This window comes from Manacus candei, unplaced genomic scaffold (genome assembly GCF_025592945.1).
Source record: "Manacus candei isolate 608988 ecotype Guabito, Panama unplaced genomic scaffold, ASM2559294v1 h1tg000018l, whole genome shotgun sequence".
NCBI lineage: Eukaryota > Metazoa > Chordata > Aves > Passeriformes > Pipridae > Manacus > Manacus candei.
In genome coordinates, this window is record NW_026138066.1 from 9,889,202 (window position 1) to 9,909,278 (window position 20,077).

A 20,077-nucleotide genomic window follows, 5' to 3' on the forward strand; every position below is an offset into this window, starting at 1 on the left:
GTATAAATAAATAAATAAATGAAGTACATGGCTAAATATTCCCTTTCCTGTTGCTGTTTGCATATTGTTAAAGGGACAGCTCCATTTTTAAAGCACTTTACAGGTCCCCTTCAAGAATTTGCCATGTATACCCATGCTTGCTTTCCATTTTCAAACCATCTTCTACTTTTTGATAAGATTGAATGGCACAGCCTGGCATTCCCAGCTTTCCTTTGCATCAGGTTATGAATCAGCAACACTGGCTACCTATAACTCTCCACAGCTATGCCTGTAGGCATTTCACATGCCAGGGAAGTCTGCAAATTTGGGGGAATTGCAGGGAGGTGGGGGGGAGATAGGATGGGAGATTAGCTCTACTTTGAACATCACCTTCTGGCAGATTCTTACCCTATGGATGATATATGTGAAGCACCAGAGACCACCAGCAGCACAATAATTCCTAATTAGTAACAAATGAAAATAAATGTATGGAATGGGGCAGCCTGTGCTCATGCACAATAATTTGTAACATGCTGCACCACATGTGGTATGTGACTCTGTCACTCCAGCAACCTCCTGTTTGGTGAAAGAGGCACAAGGTTGGATCTCCCAATGCAATGGGTTTGGTTTAAGAAATTTATTTGAAGGATGCATGACGGTGACAGTTGAGGAACATCCAGGCTGGATGTTACATCTCAGGCAAAAATCCCAAATCAGCTCCACTACTTCTCAAGGATTTTAAATGAATGTGGATTTTAAATGAAACCTCATGATCCAAAACTAAAGTAAAGCAGAAACCTTCTGAAAAAGCTGCTCGCTGGGAGAGCCTGGGAGTACTGCCTTGGACATCACTGGGAAGGTATATAACACTGATGCAGGCAAAAGGCTGTGTCACAGCGTGCCTTGGATGACTGACTGCAGAAGGGACATCACTACAGGAGCACTGGGAGAGGCAGCTGCCGCTATCACTTCCAGTCAAATGCACTCCAGCTCCTGTTACTGTTGAGTACAGGGGAAAGCACTTTCATATGCTTTCTGCACCCACTGATAGCTTTTCAACGCTGCTTTCGCCTCCACTATTTACGCATTGAAGTAAGAGAGGGGTGCCGGGAAGACAATTCACTTGTAGAAATGCCTGCCTTTCAGAAGCCAAACTTCTTGTTTTCCTGCAGCATATGCATGGGTAAAAATAAGCAACCAGCCTTGAGAACTGGTGAAGCTCTCAAACACTGAACAGATTTGCTACAATCTCTCAGGGCACCACACAACCCTGATCCTTCCCTCCAGGCACCCTTATAGGAGTGGGAGGAGAACCACACAGCAGATACACTGTGCATTTTGACTGTACTGCTCTACAGAGACTATATTATATATGGGTGGAAGGGTTTTATCCTCCCCTGTTCTGTGTTTCAATCTCAAAAAACAACCTAGCCTTGAGGACGAGGACGAGGCAGGAGTGAACAGGGCAGAGGGCAGCACCTAATATCATATCACCCACTCTAACCTCAACTGCAGACTTGTAGTTGGTCCAGAACCATCCTAACAAGAAACATGGGATTATCTGACTCAAGATACAGCCACTACTTGAGGAACAGCAAGACAGAGGGAAAATAATTCCCATGGAATTCAGTTGGGGCAGGGTGACAGAAGAGGACTGCAAGGAGCCTCCAGAACTCACTCTGCACAGGAATTCAGCCAGTACTTTTGTCACAGGAACATTATTCACTCCTTCCTGCTTCCCTTGTCTTTTGTTACAGATCACAAATCACACAGACATCTACAACGACTAAAGAAACAATTACAGGCACGTCACTGAAATACTGCAAGGACCAAATAATTCCAAATTCACGGTACACCCTCACTGCTTGCTGACGATTGTTATCTGCTACAGGCCTGACTCTGTACCCATTGAAGCTGTACCACAGGGGGGTGGAGCAGCACTGCCTCAGGTACCATCAACACCTTGCAAGCAAACCATGGAGGCAGATGCTGATCCAGGTTTTCAAATGCAGGCAGCACAGTATCATTTGCCAAACCCATGCAACTAACAACTGCGTATTTTCCTCTGAGGCATATCAACAGCTGGCCCCACTGAAGATGTGATCTCAGACATCTGTTACCCACATTTTGGGGAGGTGCTCAGTGGGTATGGAAGCCACTCACAGCAGCGTTCCAGAGCAATCAAAACTGAGATTAAATTTAGTTGGTCAAACAGATCTCTTAATTTCCACAGTGCTGCTGGCTAGCAGACAGCAATCAATCAAATACAAATGTGGACATTTAAATTTCAGTCAAATTCATATCCATGCAATGCAAACATCGTACCTTCACCACAGGCACATGCCCTTTCCAGAGAGGAGTAATGATATGTTGCAAGGGAAGAAAGAGTCTGTCTGTCTGTTTTGCTTCAGGAACTGGTATTGATCCTGACACCCAAATGGCACCTTCTCAGGAGAGCAAGGTTATTCCCTCTTGTCTATGTATTTTTCTCTGGATAGACATCGTGGCTTGAAACATTGTTCAAGTTCCAAGTGTCTTTCAAGGTTCAGTGTATGTGTGCAAGAACAGAAGGGGCAGTGATTCATGTTTCCACAGAGCAGTAAATTGCTACTCCTGCAGGGATCTACCCTTTGCCACTTCCCCTAACTCTTACTTTCTCTCAAGGAATTACTTATGTGCATGCAGGATAGCACACAATGCTAGCAGACAAATCTCTCCTCAGTTTCCACCAAGTTCAGACATTCACTTCGCACAAGTCAGAAAACATATCTGGCTTTTTATTATTTCTATATAAAGACCATAAATCCCTCCTTCCTTCTCTGGAGGAGCCAACAGGACTTGTTAAGCCTTCTGGTTCCCTCTGCTGCCATAAAAAGGTGCAGAGTTTCCGAATGTGACCAGCTGCTGCACAGAGGCCCTGCTACAGTCTCAGAAAACATTCAGAGTTCACGCACCTCCTGAGAGAACCTCCCAGAGGACTGTACCAGCCTCCCAGCACTGCTAAGCAGGAGGAGACGGTGCTGGCAGCAAAGGTCACCCCCCTGAGCAGAAAGGCTTCTAAAGACCCTCTTCTTGGCTCCAGGTCTTTGGAATCAACTAGGCTTCAGAAGTGACTGTAGACTCAGTGCATGGGGCTGAAAGGAGCAGTCTGGCTCTGCAAGGGAGATCAAAAAGTCAAAGCACTTAAACTTCTGCTTTCTACTAGGCTTTCATGATACTGTCCTTGAAAAGATTAAAGCCGGGCATTCTGCTCACAGAGAGCTAGACACCAACCAGAGCGACTCCTTAACAGCCCATTGGCATCCCCAGACTCACAGCTAAGAAAAAGGGGAGCACAGAGATCCTAACAACTCCCCAGCATCTCTGCACAGTTTCCACCTGGCAGATCCCAGGGCTGGTGCAGGGCACTGAGCCAGGTCGGGCATGCCAGGAGATGTACCATTTCCATATGTGAAGGCAGTACCCACCCCTACTTTACATCCCTTCCAGCTTCCCAAGAGTTGGGGAAAAAGCTCCCACAGTCAGGCAGCTGATGGTACACCAAAACAAGCAGCATCAAACTACCTCCAGCACCTGCCCACTGGTGTTCTCCCGTATGAAGAGCGAGCTGACAGCAGATCTCAACATTCCCAGACTGAAATACCTGCACAAGTAAAAGGTTGGCTCCTGCATACTCAAGGGAGGTGGTGTTTCCCAACAGCACATTTACACATGTAAAAAAGGGGCAAATTGGCACTAGCTGACAGTTTATCCAGCACCCAGAGGCAGCAAGACTGCCTGAAACCATCCCCTGCCAGAGAACTGCCCGCATTCACCAGGAGAAGGCACTGGGCAACCTGATGGCAACAGGCTGTAGCATATTTGCTAGATCTGGATACCGTCCCTTAAGCTGCCCTGACGAATGGGTGGCATGGCAAAGCAGTGACATACTGCATGCTAATGTCCCCACCAGGCATTCATTTTGAGGCATTTCAAGCGTATGTGTTGTAGGGACAGCTTCCATCAACAGCAGTGCTTCAGACAGAAAGGCTGGTATCATTGAAAACTGTCTAAGGAGAGAAGTTCAAATATAAGATGTTTTTCTCCAACAAGCACACTTCAGGAATAGAAACCACAGTAAAACATGGGGATTAACACAAGTATGTATACATCTTTTCTAGGTCAGCCCTCAATAACTTGAGAAGATACCAGGTCACAGACTCATTTGGTGGATTGATTTTTTTCTTTTGTTCTTTTTTTCCCCTTTTTTTAAAAACACAGTTATATTGACTTCAATGGAACTTTTCCACTCTTCAACAAACAGATCTGCCTAATGATATATTTGACCTAAATGAAACTGAAGAACACTTTCCCTCACAATAATGATAAGCCTAAGGAAGATCACTGCAGGATGTCCTCATCAGATATTAGGAAGCAGAAATTTCAAAAAGGTTTACAGCAATACTCGAGGCCATGAAACTAAACTGTGCTTTCATTACCAGCTGCGGAGTTTTAGGCTCGGACCTGCTGCTAAAAATCTATAGACAGGGCAGGGAAAAATCAGCCAGTATTTCCATCCTTCTCTGTAATTTGAAACCACTGAGACATATCTCAGGGTATAAATCACAGAGCTCTATAAATAAAATAAATTATGATTTTGTACTCTTTGGAAGAAAGCTGACACCAAATTCATGTAGCCAATCTAAGAAAAAATAAGCCTGGCCCACGGCCCAAGCACATAAGAAGCACCCCCTTGTTCTCAGGGAGGAAGCTTCACCACTACTATTAGTTTGCCATTCCCTTGGGGACTTATGGCTACAAGTAGTCTACAATACACTAAATGTCTGTCTGTACATAGCACCTTCAGGTAATGAGGTAAATGTTTATTAACAGAAAGTGCTACCAGCAAAATTACTGCACATCCCCGTGAAAGGGAGAGCTCCTCTTCTCAGGAAAGTAAATGGTGAAACTTCCCAGTAAGTCCCAGTCAAACCACATGGATACCTAGGACTGTTTCTCTGTGCTACTTGCAGTGTCCCACTTTTTAAATGCTCGCTGTCACTTGTGTGAACTGAAGTATGACCTCTCTCTGGCACAATCTTTTTTAAAGAAAAGCTGCAACATACATATTTAAAAGCAAGTAACCTGCTACCAGAAAATACTTAGTTTTGTATAAACCAATTATTCTCTGTGGCAAAAAGATCAGATAAACACAGTTTTGAAAGCGTGTGGTTATAATATGATTAAATATATCATCTGGGTTCTTTTATAACAAATTAAAAGATAAAACTGAACCATTCTTTCATTTCGTATCAGGAAAGAAATCTTCCAACAAAAAACTGTCACTTAAAATCTCTTCCTGAACATCCTAATCAGTTTCAAAGTGGGGGACAAAAGTCCACTATAAAGTACATTAAGCAATTTATTGCTTCCTATTCTTATCCACCCCACCCCCCAATAATATATAGCAAAGAAAGCAGGAAAACATCTCGGAGTCCACCAATACAAAACCAGCAAAAGCTTTGCCTGCCAAAGACATCAGGATCCTTGGGGGTGCCTATAAATCACGATATCAGGAGCCAGAGCTGCAGTTCCTGTAAGTTTGTGTGTCCCGTACATGACAAGAGCATGACTGTTCGATGAGTTCACAAAAAATATGAATGAGCACATGCAGACCTATTTCTCAAAATTCTTGCAAAATTGGAACTTCCACTTTTTACCTAGTTTCTAAGCAAATACATTCATACATTTTTGCATGTGCCTGCCAGTTCCTCCACTATCCCCCAGCAACCTTCCAGCTGAAGGGTAGCTTTCCACCAATTCTAGCCAAGGACTACAGCACAAGGGATGGCCACTGACAACTGCAAGTGTTATGGAAACCAGAGATCCAGGAGAGGTTATATCATTTTGACCCATGGAAGGGAAGACTGGTAGCAAGCTGAACTTTTGTCACACATTGGAGAAGCAACATAGGAGTGTGTTGAATGATGCAAAGAAACAGCACTCATCAACCCAACCCAAACATGAAGCCAACCTCCACCCCTGAGTTTTGGCCACAACTGAATAAAGGGTGGAGTCTACTCTCTGTCTCAGTAGTCCATCCTGCCTCATGGTTTGCTCAGCCTTCCCTCAGGGCCTTCTCCCCACATCATGCCTGGGTACCACAGAAGGGGCCACCACTTGCCTTTCTCAGTGAGATCAAACCCTTCCCAGAGTGCACAGTGCTCAGGCAAGCACTACCAGCCTCTCAGACAAATTCAGTGATGTTAGAAAGATGACAGACCTCCAACCAAGATCTCGGTCCTGGTTAACCACAATCCCATCGGGAGAGACACGAGGGCAAAGCCTTGAAGTCCACAGCCCCTCCATGGCACTTCTTCCCCACCTCAGTCCCCACTGTCATCAGAGAGGCACAAAACACAGGTCTAAGAAAGTAAAGCAGCAGCCTATGATGCACTAGCCATTACATGATGAACAAGGAAACCCACTCCCATCATTTTCAATTATGAGACCCATTTTTAGTTTTCTGTGGGTCATCCCAAGAGAGTGGGGATGATCTCCTCGGGCGGAGGAAGTTAAGCTCAAATGCCCTGCATCCACTTTTAACAGAACTTGTTTGCAGCACTTAACTGCAAGAAAGCCGCAATTAATTGTGCTACAGTATCAGTGAACACACTGGTTACATCATTAGAGCCCATTATTTTCCCTCCAAGACATTACATTACTACATTATTGATGCAACAATCCAGTGTAATGAAGTGGTGCTTTGCATTCTTCTTTCTGCTTTACACCAAGTTCACAGCACTATAGCCCTGATGCCAAATTCAGTGGTTTTGTTGTTTGTTTGGTTGGTTTTTTCCCCAGTGGGTCAAAAATTCCAGTTAACCTAAAAAACAGCTGCAAAAAAAGTTAAAACACCTGTCCTAATCACATGCAAAGGCTTGGGTTTCAGTTTGATACAACTTAAAATTACAGCTATTTCTAAATATTCTACTTCAACTGTGAATATTTTTACTTCATCTGGACAGACTATTTTCAGAAAGGCATTCGAGAGAGATTATGCCAGAAAGCAGTAAATTAGCAAGCAAGCAGCTTACATAAATACTGAAGTTCTTTGAAGTTAAGGGGAAAGAAAAGGAGTTGTATCCAGAAGGTCACCACTCCTAACGAAGAGAGCACATATGAAACCCATGGAAGGAAGATTTGCCCATGCCAAAATCGCAAACGAAAACCTAGAGAAGTTATCGTGAAAGGAGCTCAGAACAGCGAGCTCTTACTCATCCACAGGACTACTGAAAGGAATAAAGTTTATTCGTGGGATACTGCAGGAAGTAGCCTCAGTTTATAGAGTGCCCATCAGCAGCAAATGGCTCTGAAGCAGAGAGGTCAGGAACACCCATCACATCTTCCAGAATGCCTGGGAAAGCTGTCCAAGGCATTTGGAAAAAGTAAAGCTTTGGCTAAAACATGAACCAGTACTTCCACTGCAATTATTAAGATGGAGTATTAATATAATCTTTAGAAACAGTCTCCATGTGCATAATCTCAGCACGTTGTTTCCCAATCACTCCATCCAGTATACAGCTCCACAAACCCCCAATACATGTTGTGAAAATAAGAGTTACTTTATATTTACTCCTTCAGTGTTGCATCCTGGCTCTCTGCAAAAAATTCAGCAGCTGCTCAGTTCCCACTTTGCCACTCACTCCCTTGCATGGTGCAATCATAGCTTCTCCCTGGGTGCCTTCTTTCTGGGCCAAATAACACCACTCCAGTTGACTATAACCACAGTGAAACAGTCCCCTTGGGGGCCTCCAAATTTCATTATCTTTTCCACTATTTTTTCTGTTCTTTCTGGAAATCAGGCTACTAAAACTGAACAAATTACTCCAGGCTCAGAGGATGCAGGGTACTGAACTGTTCTCATTTTTCCTTATACTGTGGCCAACATTCACCTGTTTAAATATCAACAACTATTTCAGCATGTATGCAATGCCAGCAGCACTACAAATCTTCACAGGCACAAAGATCAGAACTCATCCCAGTGATGGTCCTCAAGTCACAGTCAAGGGAGGGAGTAAACTAATAAGTCCTCATTTTCCTAACCCCTCTTCCCTCTAAATGCTGTTCTTGCTCCCAAAAAGGATGTTTTCTCCAGAGGCTCATCCAACTCAGACTCTATCACACCACAAAATGTGTGAATCCCAACCCTAAAGACCCCAGTGTGCCCACACCACTCCACACCACTCCAGACGGGAATGTCTTGCCAGCACTGTCAGAAGTATGCAACGTGGATTGTGCAAGCAATCAATGGTACAGGTCTAAATCTGCTCAGCAGCCAGTTTTGTAGCCAGTTTCACAGTTTGGGTGTGTTTGCACTGTTTGCAGGAGGAGCAGCTATTAAGCAGGCAGCAGCACTCCAGGTAAACCCCAGGGAGTCCCAAAGCATAGCCCTAGGCTGGGCAAATCAGAGCTGTCTAATCTCAAAGTGACAAAGGTAGGGGTAAGGGTTACAGGATGACATCCAAAACAAAACCTTGCCTTGGCTGTGCCTTCCCCCTCCAAATGAAAGAAGTCACCCGCAATAGTGGCTGACGCCTTAGCATCCAAGGCCAGTCCAAAACCTTAGAAAACACTTTGTGACTCACCAGCTCCTGCCTCACACCTCATGAAGTCTGTAATTAGAACCTCACAAGCCCTGATAAGGCAGTGTTCTTCCATCCACCTGATAACTTCGAGTCTCTCCACAACCTCAAGCTCCATCTCATGCCTTTCTCTCCCCATGACATCCCTGGTCAGCAGAGAGGAGGCAGAGTCGGCAGACATCAGCATCCCCATCTGCTCTGGTGGTTTGAGGGCTCTCATCACCACAGGTCTCCTTATAAAACCTGCCAATTATCCCACGCATATGCAGTTTCTATGTGCTGAAGAGAGGTGACAGCCCATATCCTTCCTGAAGATCAATTAGACTGTCTGTACGCTTAAGGGAGAATAAGCTTTGGCTAGGGTATTTTTCTCTTGTTGTATTTAATCTTGCTTTAGAAGCATTCAGCCACCACATTTTAACTGCTGATGCATGTCAGACAGACAGCGTCACCGACTCACTTATCTTGGCTCCCAGCTTTCTGCTGCGAGAACATTGCTACCTAAGTTCGGCATCCTCTACATTATACAGGTGTTAATCTCATTCCTACATTTAAACCTGTAAAACATTTGAAACTATTCCTCCTTGTCTTACCCATCGTTTACCAAACATGCTCTTTAAGATGGAAGCAAGGTGTCGTATGCATTCACGCAGGCAGGAACTTTTCATTAAAAATAGTCCACACATTACTGGTGTCTGCCCCTGTACTCTCTCAGCTTGCAAAACTGTTTTCACTCTCCAAAAACATTTGATGCATAAGTCAATCCTTTTGTGAGCACGTTGTATAATGAAGACCTAGTTAACAGGTAAAGCACAACAGCAAAGCAACAGCACGTCCTAACTACTGAGGGACAGCTATGTTTGGGATTGGGGTTTTTTCCATGTATATTTTGAACTCCTTCTGCTTCTTACTGAGAGCATGTCAGATAATTAAACTGAACATCTTATTTTTAAAATCTAATTTACTTTTGAAATCCTATACTGCTGGACTATTTTTAGGATTTTTCTTATGTGGGCCAGCGGAAATAGGCTAGCCAGGTAGCACAGGGCCTCACAGGCTGCGCTGAGCAGTCTTTAAAGCTGAACACCATTAATCAGTAAAACAATGGGAAAAAAATCCTTTCAAATTAGGAATAACTATCTGCACTGAAGTACTGATACTCATCTTCAATTTTGGAAGAGCTTATCTTAAGCAAAACTAAATCTGGGCCTACAGCTTTGACTCAGGAGTTTCTTTAATTTGTTACCAAATGCAAGAGCTTATCCTGGTGTTTGACAGGCTGCCCTTACCACCAAAATCACTGGGAATGTTGCCCAAGCAAGGACTACAGGAATGAGTTTACCAGTACCTTTGGAACACCTTGTATCATATATTGCTCTGCACAAAATGTACACTAGAGAAAATAACAGAAGTAGCACAAAGATACTTTTTCTGAAGTACTGAGTTTTGTGATCCTTATTTTATAAGCATCAAGGGAAACAGCAGCATCAGAGATAGCTGCACCTAGACCCTAGCAGTGGTCTTTCCATACTGCAACCCAGAGTAAAATAATCTACTATCCAGACTTACAGTGAATGATTCAGTCAAGCTAATTTCTGTGATATGCTGGCATGCAAAGAAAAGCCCCTGAATTACAGAAAATAAATCTTCTTAGCATTCTCCACAAAAAAGCATCTCAGGAGGTACCCAAAATGACTCCAACCTCTCAAATCTCTCATTTCTGCTGGCAGCACTTCCCACTGAAGGGCTGGGGGTCCAGAATCAGTTCCCAGGCATCTGGTCCACCTCCCTGGCAGCAGCTTGCCTTGCTGCCAGCCACTTTCACTGCTTACAGGTGACAGAGAAGTGAAGATGCTTCATGTGGGGCAAAGGACCTGCAGTGTGAGGAGTACATACGGCCCACAGCCCCACAATCTATTTTTTCAAACCCCTGCCAGGTAACATCCCAGAGAGGGGATTGCAAGACTTGCTCAGCTCTTTGCAAGAAAAAGCACTCCTCGTTCACAGCCAAACACAATACATAAAAGCAAAGGCACTACAGCCCAACAGTGTTTATCCAAAGCTACTACAGGGCCAGAGAAACTGCAAAACACTGCGGGATGCAAAGTTTCCTTCAATAATTTGACCGACTCGAAAATGCAAATGCATTCACCATACCTCTGCTGCAACCCTGGCCCTGTTCACTTCCCCCACCTGGGAGCAATACTTCACAGCAGCGACATTTAAAAACAGGGTGGTTTTATTAATTTTAAAGCCTCGGACTCTTGCAGGCCCAGGTGCTACTCCACAGCACTTGAGGACAGAAATTGCATCCTTGAAGAGGCCTCTTCTCTAATCTTCTCGGGGGTTCCTGTTCCTCTGCTCACTCACCAGCCTGTCCCAAAACCTTTATGGTTGCGTGAAGTCCATGTGCTGTTCACATGAGCAAGATCTATCCACATAAGAGCTCTGGAAAAGCCACGTAAGGCTGTGAATTTGCTGACCCAGAGGTATTACCAGTCCCTCACAGCTCAGCTGCAACGCCTCCATGTGCTCCTATCTCCTGGCGAGCATCCCGGCCTCCCACACATCCTGCAGCACTGATCCCTCCCTGCACTTTCGCTTTCAGCTGCCTTACCACACCAGAGAAAGAGCTTATACCTGTCTCCTGTGCTTCCATGTATCTTCTGAAGGATCAACATCCATCCCTGCCTTAAGCACAACAGTCAGGAGAACCCAGTCCCCAAGCATGACACCAGCGAAGTCCCCACCAGGCAGACCTGTCAGACTCACCGACAAGTCAGCCACACACCGCCAATGCAGGTGGATTTACACCAGGTTTAACACAGTACTTTTAAATGGCCTTGAACCAACTGGGGAGAACAAGTCCTTCCTCCCTTATCCACCTCTGCCAGCTTGATTCATATCAGGGGAACAATCACCCATCCTGAGGTCTGTTGGTACATGGGGTCTAATTTTCTTCCTGTTCCTTATTACCAATTCAGTATTGTTTAAATCGAGTCAAAGCCAATTTCTTTTCCTTATCAGTGATGAGCCAAGATAATCACCGTGGGAAACTTCAAGTGTCCTGAGCACCATTTCAGCTGGTCCATGTAGTTACTGCAGGATGCCAACAGCCCTCTTACCATATTATAAAACCTCCTGGGTTGTTTCCAGGAATGATTACACAAAAAAATGGTACTGCTTACTATGAATTCAGCCTAGAAATCAAGGAAGAGAATAAAATACCATCAAGATAACAGGCACCTCTTCAACAGAGCCCAAGAAACGGTCATGTCCTGTAACTTTTTCCATGCTGTACAACTTTTTCCTCACCCACAAACTGCCATGGTAAGGATCAAAAGCATCAGTTCAGCATATCAGGTTAAATTAATTAAAATAATTGAGACAAGCCTCAGTAAGGTGTCAGCACAAGTGCCTGTGCCCCATCCATGCTGCTGAACTGATCCACATCGATGGTTCCTTGTTCTTCAGCTGCTCCCAGAAACATGCCCCTTACTCCTGCTGTCAGAATGAGCTGACAGCTGCCTTCTCACTGACTCATTTCACCTGACCAACAGCCTCCTCTCTTCTGCTTCTACAGGGGAGAGATGCAGCCTCCTGGCCTAATCTGATGGCCAAGAGTGACTGGCCATCAGATTGTATCTCCTCACAGCCCACAACAGCAGGATTGCTATATTACCTTCTGGGAAAAATGGGAAACTTACGTGCTGCCAGACAAATGTGGTCACTGATAGAAACTCTTTGTTGCAGGAAATCCCTGAAAGTGAGGATGGACCAAGAGCCCCATGTGAGGCTTCAGCAGGCATAGTCCTTTATAGTGTCCGTGGTCTTTTTCAGGCTGCCCAACTGAACACCTCTGGAGAGGTAACCAAAGGTTAAGCTGGCCATACAAGCCGTGGGGTCATTTTGACTTCATCTGTACATCTTTTAAAACCTTTGAAAATACTTACCAGATGAATAACAATTACAATTACTGATTTATATGGGTATGGTGCAATATGTTTTCAGTCAGGAAGTAAACAAGGACAAGAGCAAAAAAGAAAGCAATCCCTACTTTTTCCTTATGCCTTGCTGAAGCATCCTGTGCTCTGGACAAAAGAAAACATCCTGCAGACAAAGCCATGAGTGGGAGTGCTGGGATGGAGAGACTGGCGGGACAGCACCACTGCTGAGGCTGGACAAGACAGCCCCCCCGGGAGACAGAGAAAGGCAGCAGGAAAACACTGAAACCAGGATGAGACTGGGAAAGTGAACAGGCACTGATGCACACAATGAAGATCATACAACAGGTTTGGGAGATGAGAGCATTGGAAAAAATCAGCTACAGGAAACAGCTCCCTCCTCCTCTGGTGTCATCTAATCAAGCAGGGCTATCTCCTTTCACACCTTAATAGAGGAAAGCTGAGAGGAAGACCATAAAGTTTTTCTTCCAACTTCTGAGCTAGGAGAACCCAGTCCCTGACCAGAACAAGGAAGAAAAGGTTCAGGCAGTAGATGTCCCCAGCCACTGCATTACTGGGTATTTACTCTGGACAACATTGAAGATTAATGACTGATAACCATCTGCTTGGTATGTCATGCACTGCAGAAACACCAACACACTAAGTGTGGTGTCTTTTTCATTTATATTAACCTTGAGCAGTGACAGAAGAAAGAGCATTTGCAGTAGCATTAGGAAAAGGACCAAAGTTGTCCCTTATGCTCACCTGTGCCTTATGTCATCAGGCTCACAGGACAGCTGAAAGACTACATGAAGCCTGTCAGCATTCAGCAAAGAAGCCAGGAACCCAATATACTGCTAAAATTACACTGTTATTCTCCTAACACGCTCCTTATACACACACAGTCACAATTCCCAACCATTATTCCAAAAACTCATTTACATCAGAAACTAAGCAATGTAGCTGCAGCCCAAAAACTCCCTGGCGTGGCCAAGGCTATAAATGCTATTAAGGTACTTTCCAACACGACAAAGAGAATAATCATATTGCAAACATCAGCTTTATGATTATTCTGGGTGCTTCTAGTATAACCATTTCTAGGATTTTTATTTTTTTTTATGTTATACTCATAACTGAAACAATTATATGAATCAAAACATCCAGAGGGAAACAAACATTCATCAGCCAGTCAGTCAAACCTCAACCTCCCACTGGGTCTCTATTTCCCAATCCCAACACTGTTCCTTCTCAAAGTATCCTCTCAAGGCAACACAGGTCTTCAACAAGCTGATTATCCTTCTGTCTCGCTTCTGCCAACACCAGCTGTTCAAGTAACTCACCCCATTACAGAGAAGGAACACAGTTTTCCCACTGCCATCCCAGCTCACCGGCATCACCGGCCACAAATCACAAACAGGCACAACCTTCTGCAGTTTGGAGCAGGGAGGGAACAAATTCTCAACCTGTTCAGAGAGGTTGTGGAAGTTTGCTTGGGAGGTTAACAGATAAGAGAATCAAGTAAAAAATACACATCATTTGTTGCACCACCACTTATGTCAACGTCTTGGCAAGGGATTCAAGTGCCCTGGAACAGATGAGAAAAATGTTAATAGCAAAGACCTCCAAGTATAACATACTGGCGCATATAAGAAACTTGAACTGTATTCCTTTTTTATTTTCTTACTAGCAAAAACTATGATTGCAATATAATGGGGGGGAAAGGATGTTCTTGAAATCACAGTTCAAACAAAGCCCAAGAAGGCGGCATAAAATTCCATTTCATGCACAAATATTCCTCTATCATCATCGCTGAAATAAGTTTTAGATTGATTTTTACATTGCCCCTAAAGCCACAATGGCATCCTGAATGGTACAATTACAACAGAAAGCAGAGAAGTAACAGTATGCTCTCCAGTAAAAGAAAGGTATGGTCTCTATATATACACACATATGTATACATACGTATCAAAACTTAAAAGCATTTACTGATTTGGTTAAGCTGTGCTAATATATTGGTATTGCTCATTTCCTCAGAGTCCCTGAAGTTCGCCTGGATTAGAAGAGGTTGAAGTTAAACTGAGGTTAGCTGACACATGTCAGCCAAGCCAGACCTAATCCTGGGTTTCTTACTAGTTGTTGTGTCTTTTTCTCTAAATAGTATTAAGAAGGGGAAGAAACCACAGTGACACAGTTGGGTTCCAAATAACTATTTTTAGAAACTGTACACAAACAGATAAGGCAGAGTTGTGCATGCTGGCTGCTCCACAGAAGATTCCTCCCCATGATCCCCACCTCCCTGTCTGTGCCCCTCCAGACCTCTGCCCTTCCCACCATGAGTCCTGCCACATAAGATAAAGAGACTCCTAAGACTGAGACAGGAAAAACCCATTTTCTTAACTCTAAGTGTTGTCTAATCCATTCCTCCTCCTGGTAAAAAAGGACCTTCATAATACAGTGTAGGTGACTTTGTGCTACTTGGACTTGCCATTTCCTGTTAAAACAACATAAATGGACTTACTCCTGTGATTGGCACTGAATCCAAGACCTGTGGAAACTCCCCATTCATTTCAAAGCAATTCTTGGATCTGGCCTAAAAGTAAGAGTTTGATGAGCAATAAAGAAACTAAAATAATATTGCTTAAACCACAGAGGTGCCAGCTTTTACTGCCTTTCATTGAGCATATAGTATTTTGCTCCCACTGTTCCAAGGGAAATAACACTCTGTGCAACTGTTATAGGATGTAAAACGTGTACTGTGCTGTTCAGATGGAGCTCGTAATTGAAACATTTAAGTGTCAGTGAAATCCCAAACGTGAAGTTTTTAATTTTCATTCAACCATGATGTTAAAATTTGGGAGGGGGGGGGAGGGAGTGGAGTGTAAATTAGTACCTCGGAGTGCTTTTAAGGTCTATTCTTTAAGATATAATAATCGGAAAGATAAGCTCAGTCAATATGCCAGCAGCTGATGGCATACTCCAGCGGATTGCTGCCATGGCACTGCCTGCTTCTCCTTTGTCACCCCTATTCCTTGTCCCACACAAGAGGTTATCAAGAGGCTTATCAAGGAGATGTGTCCTGCTGCCTGCAACCCATGAAGAAGTGCCACTACCTTTATCCACAGGCTTTCGACCCTGCAAGAGGAATGAGCAGGCTCCTGTTGGAGAGCAGGGCTCCCGTTGAGGCAGTTGTACAAGTTCAGGCCAGATGTACCCAAAAGAAGACCCACAGGCTCAAGGGCCCATGGAAAGAACCAGCTCAGACATCTTTATCAGAAGGAGCATGACCATCATTTACAGGAAGGAGAAGGTTATCTTGCAATACTGTTCTTATTCAGCAGCTTCCCAGATGACCGAGTATGACATCAGGCTAAAAAACCTCATCCGAAACCACTAAACGCTCTCCACAACTTACAAGGAAGCCCTGAAAGGCTGGTTTGTGTCTTGCAGATTCTCAGACCATCTTCCCCAACACTCGTGTTCACAGACTGTATTAAAGCAATCTTGAACTACATCACGTGCAAACTCATGTTCCTCACATACTTGCATCCCATGATCTTCACGGGTTGCCTGTTTCAATGTCTGGGTGGACTTTAAGGTGCTGGATTTAGCCTGGAAAATTATTAAAGGTTTGACGTTTGCCTCCCAGAGAGACAGCACCTCTCCCCCCAGAAACCTGCCTGCAGACAAGGGAATCTGCTTTTGCACTGCTTTCCATCCCCCACCTTCACTCAATTCATACCAGCCATGGCACTTCCAGAAAGGACCCACCATCACTTCTCATTCACACCTGATGGACCAAACACACTGATTTCAGTGCTTGCACTGTGTTCACGTGCCACCCAGCTGGGCAACGACATCCCAATTTACTGAACCTCCAGAGTACAAGACCTGTCTCTTCCCCTGGAGTAGATAGATGTGAGAAGTCTGTTACCTATTAAGTTGCATTATCATGGTGTTTCAAGTACTGAGTACAGAGGAAGGATGAGCTTGTGGTTAAGCCACTATACCGAGATGTAGCTCCAGCAGTCCAAGCCTCCTACCACAGACTGCCCCAATGGTTTCAAGCAGGTCTAATAATCTCTCACATCAGATTTCCCCACCTTTTTTAAGTGCCTGAGAAGGAAACGTTTGCAACTAACCAGGGAGCACTCAAGACATCAAAATGGTGAGGACTATATAAACAGATATATATCTCACTGGTGAAGAAACAGGCTGATGTGTTTGAAGGTTTCTAATGGCTGGTTTAGTTGCCATGAAAGTACTTAAGAGCATGCAACACGCCCTTGGATTAAATCTAAATAAACATAAACAGCAGTAAAAAATGGCCTGGCTCTTGCTTGCACCTGTAACTCTAAATATATTTAACAGGATGCCAAACTTCATTGTATAAGATGATAAAAAGCAAAACAACATTACAGTCATTTGCATGAGAAGCAGGGAGACACACGAGAGAGGCAAAACAAAATGGACAACTTGCTAGAGTCTGATTCAAAAATTTTAAAAAATGCTATTTGCTCGAGTCAGGACTAAGCTCCAAGGAGATGCATGGCAGGTAAAGCTACAACAAAATGGAGATGAAAACTGTGTATTGAGTCCCTAGAAGTGAGATAAATGAGGGTCAGAATGAAGTTCATTTAAATCCACTGAGCTGATACAGAGGGAGTTAGAGAGAGCCGCAAAACAAAATGAAAGGCTCAGTAGGAGCCTGCACAGCCAGTGCTGCAATGTCAGAAACGCAACACAGTGCCATCTGAAACCTACAGGCACAGTAGCAAGACTCAAGGAAAAAAACAACGGTGGCACTCCTTGGGAAGCCATGCCTGCCTGCGACAGCGCCGGAATAACACGCGAGGGTCCCGCAACACAAGCCCCCGACTGCGGATGCGTTTGGAGGGGAGGTTCAGCGAAGCCTCTGGGGAGGACATCCACTGCTGGGGTAAAACCACCAGAGGAATATAACGAAACCACGTCTATTTACACCAGGGAGAAGGATCTGCCCTTTTCTTTTGCTCCCACTTGGCATCCTCCTTTGGGTCTCTTATGGCATAGAAGGTGTCTTAAGACAATAGATAATTAGCTGTAATGCATCCTCTGTGGCTATAACAACTTAACAAGGCTTATCTGTAGACGTGATCTAGGCTTCCAGTTATCCTTGTTCTCCCAGTTTCCTTCCTCTCCCCTTCTCCAGTATTTGCATCTCAGCTTGACAGGTATTTTGAATTTAAGCTTAATAAAAGTGTTTGCATGTGCCTGTGCACGCTTATGAGAAGGTAAGGAAAAAAAACACCCGATTTTAACTCTGTCTCCCCGAGACTAGGTTCGTTCCATTTTCCCTTCCCTGACAAACAGAGGGAGCTGAAACAAGAAACGTCAACTTTGGAATGCTGCTCTATCGAAAGATAACTTATTAAAAATATCGGACTCTTCGCTTAAAAAGCGAAGGGAAAAAATGTCCAGGAAGTTGATGCATCACCGTGTTGCATCTGTGTCAGGCTCTGGGTAAACATGCAGCAACATGAATGAAATCTGTCCAGAAAGACTGCATTTCAGCGCCAACCACGCAATCGCTGGCCAAACCACTGCATATGTAACAAAGTTTGATCTCGCCTGCGAGCGCTCAGCTGCGCTTCTGCCGTTTCCTGTGGAAAACTGAAGCTCTGAACCACTGTCTCTCACCCAGCCCTCGCCGGCACGCCGGCCGGCTGCCCCCTAAACCCACACGCACCCCTCCGCGGCGGGCGGGCGGGCGGGCAGCCCCGGCAGAGCCAGGCGGGGGATGCTCGGCAGCTCCCCTCCATCCTGCCCGCGTCGGGCACCGCCGTGCAGGGGCAGCCGCGCCGCGGTGCCCGCTCCTGCCTCCGCGGCCACCCCATCCCCGGCGGCAGGTGCGGCGGCGGGGCCCGCCCAGCGCCCGGGGGCCCGCCCGGCGCAACAGGTGGTCGGTGGCGCCCGGTCCCGCCCGGCGGCCGCGCTCACTCACCGCTGGCATTCTTTCCGCAGATGAGGTGCTGGTAGGGCTGCAGCAAGCCCCAGAGCTCGGGGTCGTTGTTGACCGTCTGCTCCAGCGCCTCCAGGGTGAAGCGGGGCGCCTCGCCGCCCTCCTTCTCCTTCTCGGCCGGGGCGGCGGCGGCGGCGGCCGGAGGGCGGCCGGGCGGCGGGAGCGGGGCGGCAGGGCCGGCCAGGACCCGCGCGTGGATGTCGCGGAACAGGCTCTCGGTGCCCGCCGTGAGGTAGATGGCGGCGTGCTCGTGGATGCGCAGGGCCACGCGGCTGTCCACCATCCAGCGGTAGAACTTGCCCACGGAGAAGGCCAGTCCGCACCGGGCCGACTTGCCGCGGCTGAAGCGGTCGCCGCCGCTGCTGCTCATGTTGTAGAGGGAGAGGGCGCCCAGGGCGGCCGCCGTGCAGCGGGCCGCCAACGTCCAGCCCAGGACGATCTCCATGGCGCTCCGCACCTCGTGCTTGGTGCACTTGGCGAAGCGGAGGCTCAGCCGCTGCGCCTCCCGGGCGATGCGCACCAGCGCCCGGCTCACCAGCGTCGAGAGCCGCGCCGCCGCATCCCGGCTCCCGGGGCTGGCGGCGCCCGGCGCCCGCGGCTCCCGGCGCGGCGGCGGCGGCAGCAGCAGTGCCTCCACCTCCTCCAGGCTCCAGGGGACCTCCTCAAGGTCGGGCAGGAGCCGGGAGCACTGCTGCCCCGCGCAGTCCAGCACCTCGGAGTCTTCCGCTAGGACGGTGTTGACGGTGTCGAAGCTGTTGTGCCGACTGTGCATGGAGTCAGTTAGGTGCGGCCAGCAGCTTCCTCCATAGGGGTACGCGGGGTGCGAATCCGAGCAGCACAGCGACAAGTTGGAGGAGCGCACCGAGTCCGCCGCGCCACCATACCCGGAGTCCAGCGTCAGGTCTTCCAGCGTCCTCACCGCCGTCTTACCTCTCCGGGCCATCGCCGCACTTCATGCTGCACCCGCGGGACCCGGGCGGGGAGCGGCTCACGGGAACGCGGGGGGGGACAGACCAGCGAGGGGGACGCGGCGTGACCCGCCGGCCGCTTCGCTTCGCCCCGTTCCGCCAGACGGCAGCGAAGCGGCGGTGCTGCTCTGCTGCTGCCGCCGGCCGAGCCCCGCTCCCGGCCCGGCTCCCGCTCGCACTCCGGCTCCTGCACTGCGCCGCCGGCCCGACACCGCAGCGCAGCGCCGGCCAGCGGCGGGGGGGGGCGGTGCTATGCAAAGCGCCGCCGGCTCGCAGCCAATGGGGCGGTGTGGGGGCGGGGACATGCAAAGCACAGCGCCCGGCAGCCAATGGGACGGCGCCGTGCCGGCCGCCCCGCCCCTCGGCTCCGCGGGGCCGCGCGGGCCGCGAGGGGGCGCGGCCCCGTCCGGCGCGTCCCGCGGGGGCTGCGGGGCCGCGGGCAGCGCCCCGGGGTGGGACTGTGCGCGCGCCGGAGCGGGGATACGGCGCTCCGGCCCTGGCCACTCCGGCAGCCGGAGGAGCGCGGCCAGCCGCGTCCCCACGCACCGCGTCCTATGTCCCCGC

At 47.3% G+C, this 20,077-nt stretch overlaps 1 protein-coding gene across 6 annotated transcripts in view; it reads right to left on the reverse strand.

Annotated features, from left to right (window-relative positions):
- ABTB3 (ankyrin repeat and BTB domain containing 3) overlaps nt 1-19,811 on the reverse strand; it is a 183,611-nt gene extending 163,800 nt beyond the window's left edge. For all 6 annotated transcript variants that reach the window (XM_051784570.1, XM_051784567.1, XM_051784572.1 and 3 more), the window contains exon 1: nt 18,528-19,811. In XM_051784570.1, coding sequence (XP_051640530.1) covers nt 18,528-19,488 — 961 coding nt within the window. In that variant the 5' untranslated portion in view covers nt 19,489-19,811. The remainder of the gene's footprint in view (nt 1-18,527) is intronic.
- Nucleotides 19,812-20,077: the final 266 nt, after the last annotated feature.